This window comes from Pezoporus flaviventris, unplaced genomic scaffold (genome assembly GCF_033815535.1).
Source record: "Pezoporus flaviventris isolate CSIRO_AGI_PZ_B2104156 unplaced genomic scaffold, CSIRO_AGI_Pfla_v1 ptg000263l, whole genome shotgun sequence".
Taxonomy (NCBI): domain Eukaryota; kingdom Metazoa; phylum Chordata; class Aves; order Psittaciformes; family Psittacidae; genus Pezoporus; species Pezoporus flaviventris.
The window spans coordinates 72,240-88,958 of record NW_026892810.1 but is presented as its reverse complement, the minus strand read 5'-3'; the positions used below and the strand labels follow the sequence as shown (position 1 = coordinate 88,958).

General features: G+C 44.9%; 1 protein-coding gene and 1 long non-coding RNA gene across 2 annotated transcripts in view; both read left to right on the top strand.

Moving 5' to 3' along the window:
* The first annotated feature begins 315 nt into the window (after positions 1-315).
* GAS8 (growth arrest specific 8) overlaps positions 316-16,719 on the top strand; it is a 38,325-nt gene continuing 21,921 nt past the window's right edge. The window contains 5 exon segments of the mRNA XM_061442978.1: positions 316-372; positions 491-580; positions 1,395-1,564; positions 1,820-1,853; positions 2,040-2,196. Of these exon segments, the coding sequence (XP_061298962.1) occupies positions 316-372; positions 491-580; positions 1,395-1,564; positions 1,820-1,853; positions 2,040-2,196 (508 nt within the window).
* Positions 14,016-15,118, top strand: LOC133263268 (uncharacterized). Its single transcript, XR_009741459.1, has 2 exons — positions 14,016-14,561; positions 14,940-15,118. It is a non-coding gene; the product is annotated as an uncharacterized LOC133263268 (long non-coding RNA).

The window sequence follows — 16,719 nt, the reverse complement described above, 5'->3', positions numbered from 1 at the left end:
AGATCTTAGGAAGAAGCTCTTCCCTGTGAGGGTGCTGAGGTGCTGGCCCAGGGCGCCCAGAGAAGCTGTGTCTGCCCCCTCCCTGGCAGTGTTCAAGGCCAGGTTGGACGGGGCTTGGAACAACCTGGTCTAGTGGAAGGTGTCCCTGCCTGTGGCAGGAGGCTGGAACCGGAGGAGCTTTAAGGTCCCTTCCAACCCAAACCAATCTGTGACTGTGATTTTTCTGTCTTTCCTTAGGCACCCAAAAAGAATGTTGGAAAAAAAGGGAATGTGAGCAAAAGTCCAGCAGTGGTTGATGCCTTATTCCCAACGGGCATGAGCAAGGAGGAGATGAGAGAACCTCCATCTTGCAGCCCACCCTTGAGCATGAGGGCATTGTGCTCAGGACCCCTGTTTAGCATCTGTCTCTGGGGACAACGGGTTGCTGAGCATGATGGAAACAAGCAGATGGGGTTTCTTTTGCTGCCTAATGCCTGTCTGGGCTATGTAGGGGCAGTTCTCCCTGTTCCTGGAAGGAGCAGCCACCTCATCCTACAGGACTAGGGAGGTGATTGTCCCCCTCCCCCTGTGCTCGGTACTGGTAAGGCCACAACTCAAATCCTGTGTTCAGTTCTGGGCCACTCACTACAAGAAACTGTGGTGCTGGAGTGGGTCCAGAGAAAGTCAACAAAGCTGGTGAAGGGCCTGGAACACAGGTTTTGTGAGGAGTAGCTGAGGGAACTGGGGTTGCTTAGCCTGAAGAAAAGGAGGCTGAGGGGAGGAGACCTTATCGCTCTCTACAACTACTTGAAAGGAAGTTGTAGCAAGGTGGGATCAGTTTCTCTTCCCAAGTAACAAGCGATAGGACAAGAGGTAATGGCCTCTAGCTGCACCAGGGGATGTTTAGACTGGATATTAGGAACAATTTCTTCCCCAAAAGGGTTGTCAAGCACTGGAGCCGGCTGCCCAGGGAAGTGGTGGAGTCACCATCCCTGGAGATATTTAAAAGATGTGGAAATGTGGCACTTAGGGACATGGTTTAGTGGTGGACTTGCCAGTGCCAGGCTAATGGTTGGACTTGATGATCTTAAAGGCCTTTTCCAACCTAAACGAGTCTGATTATATGCTTCGGGAGTATTTAGGCACATGAGAATGGTGTTACTGGACACTGCGAGATAGAATAGCTGAGCCCAGGCTGCCTATAAGTTTTTGTTACTGTTCTTCCAGAGACTGATGGGTTCTGTCGAGCCCAGGGTAGGTCAGGGCTTCTCCCCTTTTTTCCTGCTCTTCTTCATCCAAGTAAATGCCACTGTGTCCTGTCAGGTTTGCAACATGGCTTGCCATGGGTGTCTTGCAAAGGTACCTTTCTGAGGCCTCCATGTCCCCCTACTTGACTCTTCCTCTCTCCTTTGCAGCTGGAGAAGCACATTGTGCATCTCCAGGAGGAGCTGGACTGGGAACAGGAAGAGCACAGCTATTTCCAGCTGGAGCATGACATGATGCACACCCTCTGGGAGATCACCCGCTGGCAGCTGGAGGAGAAGAGAGTGGAGCTGTGCAACAAGGACTGGGAGATGGAGGAGCAGCATTGTAAGCGGCGAGGAGAAGCAGACAGGCCAACCCAATATGGGTGATAAGCAAACTTCTACTTTATTTGTGACGCAGTTCACATATATATAGGAATGGTATTCAGCCACTCCTCCTTGGCACAACAGTATTGGTTAGCCCCACACAGCTTCCTCCACATTCTCCTCCCATGTCCGGTTTCCGGTTACCTGTGGGGGCCAGCCCCTGCCTTGCTCGCACAGTCCTCCAGGGCTCTATGGTCCTGCTCTTAGAGTCATTCTGCAACACAGCATCAAGTGGAGATCAAGGTGGGAGGGGAGAAGTCTGAGAGTGCCCCAAGATTGGGGTGAGACTCGGGCAGCTCTGAGGAAGAGAGGGAAGGGGGAAGAGGAGGAGGATCTGGGAGGGATGTGAGCCAAGAGCATCTTAGCCAATATCCCAGCTCTGGGTGTCTCCTGCTGAAGAACCTCACCCGGTCTGTGAGTTGTCTTTAGGTTTACAAGCAGAAGGTGAAGCACCTGCTGTACAAACACCAGGAAAACCTCACTGAGCTGAAGGCAGAGGGCATCCTGTCTGTGAAGCTGGCCCAGGAGATGGAGCTGCAGAAAGACAAGTGCTCCTTGAAAGTGAAGCTTGTGAGAAATGGCTTCTAGGTTCAGGCAGGCCTCAGTTAGACACAGCAGTGAAGCAGCTAATATTAAAGTTTGTGCAAAAACGGGTGTCCTAGCAAGTAGGCACACCCAGCAAAAGCAGAACTTTGATTTACATTTCTCATCCCGTCCACAGGTTCCCTCCCTTGTTTCCCCACTGGTTGGGTACTCCAAGGTTTACAGCCTATCTGACGTGTAATCTACGTGCTAACTGTCCCGCCTCTGGTTAGAATCATAGAATCATAGAATAGTTAGGGTTGGAAAGGACCTTAAGATCATCTAGTTTCAACCCCCCTGCCGTGGGCAGGGACACCTTACGCTAAATCATATCACCCAAGGCCTCGTCCAACCTGGCCTTGAACACTGACAGGGATGGAGCATTCACAACCTCCCTGGGCAACCTATTCCAGTGCCTCACCACCCTAACAGGAAAGAATTTCCTTCTTATATCCAACCTAAACTTCCCCTGTTTAAGTTTTAACCCATTACCCCTTCTCCTGTCACTACAGTCCCTAATGAAGAGTCCCTCTCCAGCATCCCTATAGGCCCCCTTCAGATACTGGAAGGCTGCTATGAGGTCTCCACGCAGCCTTCTCTTCTCCAGGCTGAACAGCTCCAACTTCCTCAGCCTGTCTTCATAAGGGAGGTGCTCCAGTCCCCTGATCATCCTCGTGGCCCTTCTCTGGACTTGTTCCAACAGTTCCATGTCCTTTTTATGTTGAGGACACCAGAACTGCACACAATACTCCAGGTGAGGTCTCACAAAAGCAGAGTAGAGGGGCAGGATCACCTCCTTCGACCTGCTGGTCATGCTCCTTTTGATGCAGCCCAGGATATGGTTGGCTTTCTGGGCTGCAAGCGCACACTGCCTGCTCATGTTCATTTTCTCATCGACCAGCACCCCCAAGTCCTTCTGCGCAGGGCTGCTCTGAATCTCTTCTCTGCACAACCTGTAGCTGTGCCTGGGATTGCTCCGACCCAAGTGTAGGACCTTGCACTTGTCATGGTTAAACCTCATGAGGTTGGCATCAACCCACCTCACAAGTGTGTCAAGGTCCCTCTGGATGGCATTCCTTCCCTCCAGCGTATCAACCGATCCACACAGCTTGGTGCCATCGGCAAACTTGCTGAGGGCACACTCAATCCCACTGTCCATGTCCGCGACGAAGATGTTAAACAAGACCGGTCCCAACACTGATCCCTGAGGGACACCACTCGTTACTGGTCTCCAGCCGGACGTTGAGCCATTGACCCCAACTCTTTGTGTGCGGCCATCCAGCCAGTTCTTTATCCACTGAGTGGTCCATCCATCAAATTGATGTCTCTCCAATTTAGAGACAAGGATGTCATGTGGGACAGTGTCGAATGCTTTGCACAAGTCCAGGTAGATGACATCAACTGCTCTACCCCTGTCCATCAGATCTGTAGCCCCATCATAGAAGGCCACCAAATTGGTCAGGCAGGATTTCCCCTTAGTGAAGCCATGCTGGCTGTCACCAAGCACCTTGTTGATTTTCATGTGCCTTAGCATGCCTTCCAGGAGAATCTGCTCCAAGATTTTGCCAGGCACAGATGTGAGACTGGTCTGTAATTCCCTGGGTCATCCATTTTCCCCTCCTTGAATATGGGGGTTATATTTCCCTTTTTCCAGTCATCGGGAAGTTCACCTGACTGCCATGATTTCTCAAATATGATGGCCAGCAGCTTCGCAACTTCATTTGCCAGCTCCTTCAGGACCTGCGGATGGATCTCATCAGGACCCATGGACTTGTGCACATTCAGATTTTTAAGATGGTCTCGAACCAGTTCCTCTCCTACAGTGGGCGCAAGGTCTTCATTCTCACAGTCCCTGCATCTGCCTTCCACGACTTGGGTGGTGCAGTCAGAGCCTTTGGCAGTGAAGACCGAAGCAAAGAAGTCATTCAGAACTTCAGCCTTCTCCAAATCCTGTGTAGGCAGTTCTCCTGAGAGCTTCCGGAGAGGGCCCACATTGTCCCTCATCTGTTTTTTATTTGCTATGTACCTGTAGAATCCCTTCCTGTTATCTTTAATACCTCTAGCTAAGTTTAATTCTAACTGAGCCTTAGCTTTCCTAACCTGGTCCCTAGCTTCTCGGACAGCATCCCTGTACTCTTCCCATGCCACCTGTCCTTGCTTCCACTTATTATAAGCCTCTTTTTTCAATTGAATTTTCCTCAGGAGCTCCTTATCCATCCAAGGAGGTCTCCTGGCCCTCCTGCTGCACTTCCTTCTGGTTGGGATGCAACACTCCTGAGCTTGCAGCAGGTGATCCTTGAATATCAACCAACAGTCTTAGGCCCCTCTGCCCTCTAGGGCTGTATCCCATGGAACCTTCCGAAGCAGGTTCCTGAAGAGGCCAAAGTCTGCTCTTCTGAAGTCCAGGGCAGTGAGCTTGCTGCACGCTCTTCTCACTGTCCTGAGGATCTCAAATTCGAGCATTTCATGATCGCTGCATCCAAGGCTGCCCTGGAGCGTCACATTTCCAACGAGCCCTTCCCTGTTGGTGAGCACGAGGTCAAGCACGGCACCTTTGCTTGTCAGCTCCTCTATTACTTGCAGAAGGAAGTTGTCTTCTACACAGTCGAGGAACCTCCTGGATTGCTTGTGCCGGGCCGTACCAGATGTCAGGGTGGTTGAAGTCACTCATGAGAACAAGGGCATGCGAGCGTGAGGCTTTTCCTATCTGTCTATAGAGTGCTTCATCCACAGGTTCTCCTTGATCAGGCGGTCTGTAACAGATCCCCACAGTAATGTCTCCCATAGCTATGTTCCCTTTAACCCTGGCCCACAAACTCTCTGTGGACTGCTCACCTGTCCCCAGACAGAGTTCCATACTCTCCAGCCTTACATCTCCCCTTACTCAATTTTGTACACCCCTTCCTCTTATTTATTTATCTCCTTTTATGGTTCAATTTCATAACTGTCTGGCAGACATGTGGTACCCCAACTTACTGTTTAACTACAGAACCAGTTTGCACCAGCTTAGTTTCATGGTTTGTACGAAGATAGTCTTTTTAACCACAGAATATATTTTTCATCCAGAGATGACATTGTCTTCTCAGAGTGTGTCTGTTTGAGTCATGGTATTTAGAATAGAACCACAGAACCATAGAACCATAGAATAGTTAGGGTTGGAAAGGACCTTAAGTTCATCTGCTTCCAAACCCCCTGCCATGGGCAGGGACACTGCATACTAAACCAACCTGGCCTTGAACACCACCAGGGATGGAGCATTCGCAACTTCCCTGGGCAACCCATTCCAGTGCCTCACCACCCTAACAGTAAAGAATTTCTTCATTATGTGATAAGCACATAAATGTATTGGCTTTCGCAAATCATACATGTGGCTATGTGGATATAACTGTATGAGTTCACAGTAACAGAAACAAAGCTCGATAAAGACACAAGATTAGACAACAAGTTAAAAATGGCCAGAACTCTTGAGCAAAATGGATTCACATAGTGAAAGAATTTGTAAAGGTGTCCTGGGTTCAGCAGTAGCAGTCATTTTTTCTCCTTCTTAGTAGCTGGTGCAGCACTGTGTTTTTGACTTTCGGCCTGGGAACGGTGCTGATAACACCAATGTTTTTAGTTACTGCTCAAATGTTTGGTATTGCCAAGGACTTTCTGAGCCTCATGCTCTGCCAGGGAGGAGGGGAAGCCGGGAGGAAGCAGAGACAGGACACCTGACCCAAACTGACCAAAGAAGTATTCCATACCACAGCATGTCATGCCCAGGATGTAACAGAGTTACCCGGAAGGGCTAGTTTTCTGCGGGGTTGGACTAGGTATTGGTTGGTGCTTGGTCTGGAGGGGGAGTGAGTTATTGGTTGGTGGGTGGTGAGGTGTTGTATTCTCTTCCCTTGTTATTTCCTTTATCATTATTATTATTGGTGGTAGCAGTAGTGATTTGTGTTATACCTTAGTTACTAAACTGTTCTTATCTCAGCCCATGGGAGTTGCATTCTTTTTGATTCTCCTCTCTGTCCCTCCGGGAGTAGGGGGAGGAAAAGAAAGGGCAGGAGTGAGAGAGCGACTGTGTGATTTATGGCTGGCTGGGTTTAAACCACAGCAAAAGGTAAAAGAAGGGGGGGGGGGCTCAGTATAAGAAAAGTTAGTGCCTGGAAAACATAAAGTACTTTTTAGCTTAACTTAGGTTGTAGAAAGAGAACATTAGAACATTGTTTATGTTGCAAATCTGTGGAATTTAGTGGCCCCACTAAACATAAGTAAATTGTTTCACACTAGTCTTCTAAAGTACCTTTAGCTTTAAAGAACAGTGTTTGTGTTGTAAGTCTGTGGTGAGATAACAGGATTTAGTGGCCCCACTAAACATGAATGAGTTATTTCACACCATCCTTCTACTTATCAGTTAGTTTAGAGACAGAGCCTCCCAAACATCTGCTAGCCTGGGATACTCCTTGTCTACCCATCCTGCAATAAATTTTGCAGGAATTTCAGAGTGTTCTAAATCTTTGCTAGTTATCAGAAGAATTAGTGATATGGCTGGTTTCACTACTTACTTCATGAAGTTGCTAAGCCACTGGCCATCATATTTGAAAAATCATGGCAGTCAGGTGAAGTTCCCAATGACTGGAAAAAGGGAAATATAACCCCCATATTCAAGAAGGGGAAAATGGATGACCCAGGGAATTACAGACCAGTCAGTCTCACATCTGTGCCTGGCAAAATCTTGGAGCAGAGTCTCCTGGAAGGCATGCTAAGACACATGAAAAACAATGAGGTGGTTGGTGACAGCCAGCATGGCTTCACTAAGGGGAAATCTTGCCTGACCAATTTGGTGGCCGTCTGTGATGGGGCTATGGAACTGATGGACAGGGGTAGAGAAGTCTGACGTCATCTACCTGGACTTGTGCAAAGCATTTGACTGGAATGGGTTGCCCAATGTGATAAACACGTAAATGTATTGGTTATCGCAAATCATAGGTGTTGCTATGTGGATATAACTGTATGAGTTCACAATAACGGAAAAAAAGCTCGCTAAGGGCACAAGATTAGACAACAAGTTGAAAATGGCCAGAACTCTTGAGCAAAATGGAGTCACACAGCAAAAGAATTTGTAAAGGTTTAAGAAAGAAGGGGCTGGGAGGGGGCTTGATATAAGAAAAGCTAGTCCCTGGAAAAAATGAGTTAAAGTACTTTTTAACTTAACTTAGGTCAAAGATAAAGACCAGTGTTTGTGTTGTAAGTCTGTGGTGAGATAACAGGATTTAGCGGCCCCACTAAACATGAATGAGTTATTTCACACCATCCTTCTACTTATCAGTTAGAGACAGAGCCTCCCAAGCATCTGCTAGCTTTGCATACTCCTGTCCTGCAATAAATTTTGCAGGAAGGTCACACTGTTCTAAATCTTTGCCCACTATCAGGAGAATTATAGATATGGCTGGTTTCAGCTAGTTCTGAGATTAGTGGGGTGTCCAACTGTGCCAAAGGTGAAAAGTACACTGCGAGGAAGACTGCTTACTTCATCTTGAAGACCCCTACTCACAAGAGGAATACTGCTTACTTCATCCTCAAGACCCCTGCCCACAGTCACCAGAGAGCAGTGTGCAGATGCCAAGAGGAGGAGACTTATGATAATAAGTTCCTGGAGCTAGTTATAATATTCCCTGCCTATATGCTGGAATTATGATTATGTATATGACTTGAATGGGGTTGATTGAAGAATAGGGTTGTAAATAAGTAACCTCAAGAATGTTAGGCTTTGTTAGCAACTATAGAGAAAAGGAAATTACTAAGATAAGCTTTGCCAGAACCACATGGTGGTTACTGATATGACAACGATCTTAAAGTGATGAAAAAATAACCACCAGGTGTCCAAAAGCCCACTACCACATTTTTGTATGCATACAGGAGGCCTTCTCTAAAAAGTATGATGCAACGTATATAATCTAATGAATGTGTATGTTTAAGGACATTATAATCACAGCCTGGTTGATGCTTGGCAGAGACACACTTGGAGGAGCAATCCCCCGTGTCTCCCGGTGCTGCAATAAAGCATACCTGCTTGTCAATTTAAAACTTTGTTGGCGAGTTCCTGGAGATTTCTCCGAATCAGACTAATGCAATAGTGAAAATATATTATCCTGTAACAAATACTAATCAGTGTGCCTCTGGCTACAGTCACGCGCCCAGCGCTGTTGCTTTTGCATTATTGACTTTGTCCCTCAGTAAAACTCTGTTATCTCTATTAGAGGAGTGAGTTGGTATTCCACACTTATATCTAATTTAAACTTCCCCTGTTTAAGTTTTAACCCTTACCCCTTGTCCTGTCACTACAGTCCCTAATGAATAGTACATCCCCAGCATCCCTATAGCCCCCCTTCAGATACTGGAAGGCTGCTATGAGGTCTCTACGCAGCCTTCTCTCCTCCAGGCTGAGAAACCCTTTCAAACCCTTTGTTTTGTTTCCTTAGTAACTTAGCCCCAACCCCAATATTGCAAAGTCTTAATATAAAGCCTTAATATTGCAAAGCCTCATCCTCAATATGCGAAAACAACACTTTCACAGAGCTGAAGGAGCAGGAGCTGACCAACAAGGTGGTGGTGAAAAACAAGCACCTGGTATATCCCTGGCCTGGCTGGAGCTCTGTGCGAGGTGTGTCTGCTGCACAGGGAGGCGGTAGGGCTTCAGGCTGAGCCCTCCCAGCCCCAGCGTGTGAGCAGGAGCCTCCTGACTCTCTCCGTGGGGTGGGATGGTGTTTTCCACAGACACCAGTAACTTGGAGACCCTAGAATGTGCAGGAATGGGGAGGAGGGATTCCTAGGTGAAGAATGGGGTTGATTGAAGAACAGGGTGGATTGAAGAATGGGGTTGATTGAAGAACAGGGTTGTAAATAAGGGCTCATTTGGATCACTGCGGGAACAGACAAGGATCATCTTCATAAAAGGTATTCTTTTCTTTTATATAGTCCGTAAGGGCATCTTGGTTTGGTAAATTGGTTTGGTAGAACATATGCAAGGTTTGGAAGCCTTCCGTAAATCGAGATAGGAAATCTTGTAGGTAAAGGCGTATACCCAACTGCTAGCGTCCATTTGGTATACACCCACAAGAAGCAGGGGCATCTTGTGGTTTGGGTCCTGCAAGATGCAGTGGGTGTCTTGTAGAAAAGGTTTTGGATTTTCTGGGTTTGGTATACACCCACAAGAAGCAAGGGGCATCTTGTAGTTTGGGTCCTACAAGACGCAGTGGTTGTCTTGCAGAAAAGATTTTGTATTTTACTGGTGTTTGACTTATGTTGTGGCTTGTTATAATTATGATTTTGGTCTTGTGATTTTGGTATTGGTGACATACTGTTATAACTGTTAATTGTTGTTTGTTTGATACAGTTTTAGTCTCTGTCTCAAATATTGTAACTGTGTGGAGCATTTCTGTGGGATCCCGTGTGTGTGAATGCGAGATTGATAATGGGAAATTGGCAGAGTGGATAGATCTTAAGAGTCCTTTAGGGTGCATTTTGGCACATTGGAAAGAGCTGGGAGGGTTTCCTGGGGGCTCAGTAAATAAGAAAATGTTGGTGAAATATTTTAACCAGTGGTGGCTGTTGTCTACTCTGTGGGATCAGGAGAAATGGCCTAAAAATGGAACTCTGAATTATAATACATTGTTACCATTAATGTTGCTTTTGAGGTGCCAGGGAAAATGGGAAGAAGTGACGTGTGCAGATATGTTTTTCACTTTAAGAAACCACCCAGAGTGGCAGACTAAATGTGAAATTAATATAGCTCTGCCAGATCCCTAATTTTGGCTTTGGAAAAGAACAGGGAAAAACAGAAAGCTAAGCTGGAGAGATGTTGTTTAGCCTGTGATATTGGGGGAATGATGTTTAAAGTTAAAAAAGAAAACAAACCAAACAGAGTAATCAGGAAGATAGGTTGGGGGATTATGCATCACAGGTACCTCTGAGAGGAGCACTCTTGGCATCTGCCCTGTTACTGATAAGGAGGAAGAGGTTGCTGTCACTGGCAACAGAGCAGAAGGACTTGAGAATGTTAAAGAAGTGTGGAGAGTGTATAGGAATTGGGAACATGTAGAGAAGAAAGAGCTGAGTCGTGCTATAGGCATGGCTACAGTGGCTCCTTTGGGAAAAGTAGAAACTGGTGGAGGGACTAATGTGAGAGGACGAGGCAGAGGTAGAGGAGGAATGTCAGGCAGAGGTGAGAAATTGAATTCTCCTGTGGGATGGGGTTAGTGTGCATACTGTAAGGAGTTTGGATGTTGGAAGTGAGACTGACCTGGGGGGAGTGCTATGGGGTGGCTCCAGTGACTGAATTGGAACTAGACTGATGGGGACCTGGGGAATCTACCATAGCAGATCCACTGATTAAATTAAAAATAGGGACTAGAGGAAATAAAGTGGAATTTTTAAGTGGATACAGGAGCAACTTATTTGACGTTAAATCAGAGGAAAAGAATTTGTTACAGATGTGGGAGCTACTGGCCACCAAGAAAAAATACAACAAACAAAAAAACAAACAACAAAGAAACAAAACCAAAAAAAGCATTCTTTCTGAAAACTTTAGAGTATAAATTGGGAAAAGAAATAGGAATGCATAAATTTTTATACATGCCAAATTCTCCAAAAATCTTTATTAGGGCGAGAAGAAGCATTTAAAGAAGGCAAAATGGAATTAAAAGCCAAAAACTCTCAATTAATTGAAGTTTTGAGTTTATCTTTAATTCAACAGAAAAGCAAACAGGAGGACCTCCCTGAAATAGAAGAAATCCTTAATAAGGTATATCTGGGAGTATAGTCATCTGAAGTTCCAGGTAAGGCAAAAAACCGCTTTGCCTGTTAAAGTAGAAATAAAAGGGGGGCCTGCCCAATTAGAATAAACAATATCCCTGTTGTGTTTTAAACCAAGTCAGTCACACAGTTTCTACTGCCCCCCCCTTTCTTTCCTTCCCCCTCACCCCCCCCCCCCCCGGGATGGGGAGGAGAATCGGAAGAATGTAACTCCCACGGTTTGAGATAAGAACAGTCCAGTAACTGAGGTATAACACAAATCACTACTGCTACCACCAATAATAATAATGATAAGAGAAATAACAAGGGAAGAGAATTCAATACAACCCGCCGAAACGAGCCCTACCGAGAAGAGAGTGTCCTTCTGGGTAACTCCCAGTTACCTCCCCGGGCATGACGTGTTGTGGTATGGAATACCTCTTTGGCTAGATTGTGTCAGGTGTCCTGTCTCTGCTTTCTCTCAGCTTCCCCTCCTCCCTGGCAGAGCATGAGACTCACAAAGTCGTATGGCCAGTGTAAACATTTGAGCAGTAACTAAAAACATTGGTGTTATCAGCTCTGTTCCCAGGCTGAAAGTCAAAACACAGTGCTGCACCAGCTACTAAGAGGGAGAAAAAATGACTGCTACTGCTAAACCCAGGACAATCCCTTAAAACTGGAGGATCAAAAGGGAATCAAAGAAATAATTTTTTTTTTAAATATGGTTTATTAATTGAATGTGAATCAGAATATAATACTCCTATCTTGCCATTAAAGAAATCCGATGGGAAAAGTTACAGATTAGTTCAAGATCTCAGAGCAATCAACAAAATTGTGGAGGATATTCATCCAGTAGTAGTTAATTTGTATACCTTATTGACTTGATGTGCAGATATACTGCACAACTCGTTAAAGTTTGTCCTGGGTTCAGCAGTAGCAGTCATGTTTCTTCTTCTTGGTAGCTGGTGCAGTGCTGTGTTTTGACTTTCGTCCTGGGAACAGAACTGATAGAGATGTTTTGGTTTGGCCAAGGACTTTGTGAGGCTCATGCTCTGCCAGGGAGGAGGGGAAGCCGGGAGGAAGCAGAGACAGGACACCTGACCCAAACTGACCAAAGAGGTATTCCATACCACAGCACGTCATGCCCAGGGGTAACTGGGAGTTACCCGGAAGGACAGGGGCTTCCGGGTGGAACTCGCTTTCTTGGCCGGTGGTATCGTATTCTCTTCTCTTGTTATTTTCCCTTATCATTGTTTTAGCTGATAGTAGCGGTGGTGATTTGTTGCTGGACTGTTCTTGTCTCAACCCGTAGGAGTTGCACTCTCTCGATCCTCCTCCCCGTTCCTCCGGGAGCGGGGAAGGGGAGAGCCCCGGTGCAGGGGGGGGGGGGGGGGAGACGGACACGGACCTTGATTGTTGTCAGCTCGGCACCACTCACTGGGAGTGAGTGAACAAGTTACCTGACTGGGTTTAAACCATGACAAAGTTGTAAAGTAGGTATGTTTTATTCAGCGCTGAGTTGCATGGGGGATAACTCTTCCAAAGGCATGCGTGCCTTAGTGTCGTTTCCCCTTTACATTTATCCTCTAAAGTTATACATATGCATGAGGTTGCACAACACGCCTATACATATTCATGTCCTATTCCTGCATCGTATTATAATGACCTAAGAAGTCCTTTGCGCCTGCGCAGTGCCTCCTAGTGGTCGTGGGCGAGGGTTCCAAGATGAAGTAAACAAGTCTTCCTGGAGCCTGAACTTTTCACCTCTAGTCGTTATGCATTCTCCCTGGAGGTTTGGTCATTGTCCAAAGCGCAGAGCCAATTTCAGTCAGCCTAGGCGTCCAAAGGACTGGAATGAAGTCACGGTCCCTGCCTCTTAACAATAGCCACGTCCTTACATCTTGTTCTAGCATATATGGTGAGTACGATAAGCATAAACGAGTAGTAATATTGTTAAGCAAGTGGCTTGATCTACCCCCCTTGTATATTGCAAGTATGATAAGCATGAACAAACAATAACACTTAAACAAGCAGCTTGACCTACCCCCTGTACATCGGTTAACCCTTCGCATCAGACTAACTTGAGCAATAATCAGAAGTGGTTTACCATTTTGGACTTAAAAGGATGCATTTTTCTGTCTGCCCCTGGCCAAAGAAAGTCAAAATTTATTTGCTTTTGAATGTGAAAACCCTGAAACAGGAAGGAGGACACAGCTCACTTGGATGATGTTACCTCAGGGATTTAAAAAAAAGAAGTCTGACCATTTTCAGAAATCAATTGGCAAAAGAATTAGAATCTTGGGAAGCACCCACCCAGACAGGCACTTTACTACAATATGTTGATGACCTGTTAATTGCTACAGAAACTGAGAAAGAATGTGTAAAATGGACTGTAGAATTGTTAAACTTTCTAGGGCTAAATGGATAACTGGTATCTAAATTGAAGGCTCAACTAATTTAGGATGCAAAAATAACAGGAGGACAACCAGAACTTGGAGCAGCTCAGAAGGAAGCAATCTGTCAAACTCCGTGACCATCCACAGTTAAAGATATCCGGACATTTCTGGGAATGACAGCATGGTGTCTACTCTGGATCCATAATTATGGTGTTCTGGTAAGACACCATGAGCTGCTAAAATAAAATCCAACCTTTCTAAAATGGACAGATCAAGCTGAAGAAGTGTTTAGAAGTTTAAAGACGGAACTCATGAGAGCTCCAGCTCTGGGGCTTCTGGACATAACTAAACACTTCTGGCTATATTCCTATGAGAAACAGTGAATTGCCTTGGGGGTTTTGGCTCAAAGATTGGGACCTTATAAAAGAGCAGTGGCCTATTTTTCAAATCAGCTGGATGAACCAAGTAAAGGCTGGCCTGGATGCTTGAGAGCAGTGGCAGCAGTTATCTTAAACATCCAAAAGGCCCAAAAATTTACACTGGGACAAAAGATCACTGTGTTAGTATCACATGCAGTATCAACACTCCTAGAATCTTTCCTTCAGGAAACCCCTACTGAACTGTTGACTCACAACTGCTTGGCCACTATAGACAGTATATTCAAGCTGAACAGATCTGAAGGAGGAGCCTCTGGAGGCTGCAGATTCCTGGTTCACCAATGGCAGCAGCTTTATTAAAGATGGTAAATGAAGAGCAGGATATGCCATAACTACAACTTCAAAGGTAATAGAAGCTAAACCATTACCCTCTAACACCTCAGCACAAAAGGCAGAAATAATAGCCCTGACTAGAGCCTTGGAGTTGGCAAAGGACAAGCGATAAACATATGAACTGATTCCAAATATGCCTTTGGTGTAGTTCATGCACATGGAGCAATTTGGAAAGAATGAGGACTTTTAAATACCCAGGGAAGACAAATTAAACATGCAATGGAAATTCTACGATTGTTAGAAACTGTACAATTACCCAATGAAGTAGCTATCATACATTGTAAAGGTCATCAAAGAGGTAACTCTTATCAAGAGATTGGAAATAATTTTGCTGATCGTGAGGCTAAACGGGCAGCAGAAACAGAAAGAGTTGAGGTGATGTCCTTAATTCCTGACGGTAAACTGGTAATTAAGCAAAATAAACCTAGGTACTTGTGGAGACAGTATTCTCACGGGAGAATGGATAATTGGTACAGAAACTCTGAATAATCCTGAAAGACACAGCAAGGCCGTGAGAGGCCCAAGGAAGCTTAAGCAAGCAAGATAAGAAGAAGCTGGAATTCACTGAGTTAATGAGAACTGTGGACTGTTGGCAAGCTTTCGAGGTCAAGTTCTCACACCTGTGCTTAACCAATTATATGTTAGTCACTAAGGGTCTTCAAGACATGTATCCAATCATAATATGCCAAATCACTGTAACTGCATGTAAGAAATAGTATATAAGGAGTTAAGGCTTTGTAATAAATTTGGCAATCGCTTGATCACATTGATCGTCTCTGCGTTGTCCGTGACTCCCGCGTCAACAGGTACTCTAAAGAAGATATGAAACTAATTGAAGACTTGGAAGGACAGGAAAATGAAAAGGGTTGGATAAAAATACCTGATGGGTGAGTAGTGATCCCCTATAATCAATTATGGAAGTTGTTACAAGAAGAACATAACAAAAGTCATTGGAGAAGTAATGCCTTGTATAAACATTTAAACAGATCATAGGAAGAAATTTCTGTACCATAGTGCAATTAGTGACAAAACAATGTCAACTATGTCTGAAAAATAACCCTAAGACTGAAAACAGGAATTAGGTAGGGACAATTGGAAAAGTGAATTATCAGGGACAACAGTGGCAAATAGATTTTTCTGAATTACCTACAAAAGGAGGTTATTGATATTTGTTAGTATTGACAGATACTTTTTCAGGGTGGCCAGAAGCATTCCCTTGTGGAATAAATAATGCAAGACAAGTAATTAAAACATTATTAAACAATATAATACTTTGTTTTGGAGTACCAGTGGCAATTTCTTCTGACTGAGGCTCACACTTCAGTGCAAAATTGTTACAAGAAGTTAGCAAAAATTAGAAATTGATTGGCAACTACATGTTCCATACAGGCCTCAGGCCAGTGGGCAAGTAGAAAAGATGAACCATCTGATCAAACAACAGATTAATAAAATATGTCAGGTTATATTGGTACCAAGCCTTAGCACTGGCTCTATTAAGAATTCAAACTAAACCTCAGTCAAAAGAAGAGGTTGGCCCATACAAAATTTTATATGGCAGACCATATCAGTCCCAGTTTAAAGGAGAAAGTCTTCAGGAAGTGGGAGAAGGCTATCTCCGACACTTTCTGATTAATCTGGGAAAACAATTAGAAGAAATAAATAAGAGAATATTAGAGACAAGAGCGAGAGGTTTAGATTATCCTATTCATCCTTTTAAGCCAGGAGATTGGGTTTTTATTAAGAATTTTGCAGGTGTTCTCCTAGAAGAGAAGTGGAGTGGACCATACTAGGTATTACTGACTACCTTTACAGCAGTGAAGATAAAGGAACAGCCTGCTTGGATACATTACTCAAGAATCAAGAAGGCACCAGAACCCGAAACACATCAGAACCGAGAAAAAGTATGGCGTGTCGAGTCTTCAGTACCCACACATATGAGACTACATCGATCATAATTTGGACTTGTATAATAATAGGTGAAGAAGCATGGAATCAAAATCTATATCTGAGATTGATACAAAATATTACTAATGTCTTAAACAAGAGTGGTTGTTGGATCTGTACTCAGCTACCTAAATCAGGAGAGAGACTGGGTATTCCTTTAATTGGCCTCCCTATCCCCTTTAAAGACAAATTGGAATAGATTCTTGAGAGATCCTGTTTATACCGACAAGAGCCATACAAATTTACAGGTTTTAAGGACACAAGCCTCAAATATGTCAGAAGTTAAATGAGTAACCACTGTCGTGGTTTAAACCCAGTCAGGCAACTTGTTCACTCACTTCCCCCCTTCTTGCCCTCCCCCTGCTCCTGGAGGGACGGAAAGGAGAGTCAAAAAGAATGCAACTCCCACGGGTTGAGATAAGAACAGTTTAGTAACTAAGGTATAACACAAATCACTACTGCTACCACCAATTATAATAATGATAAAGGAAATAACAAGGGAAGAGAATACATCACCTCACCACCAGCCAACCGATAACTCACCCCCCAGCCCCGACCAAGCACCGACCCATACCTCCTCTAACCCCCCAGTCTCCCAGCCCTTCCGGCTAACTCCCAGTTACCTCCTGGGCATGACGTGCT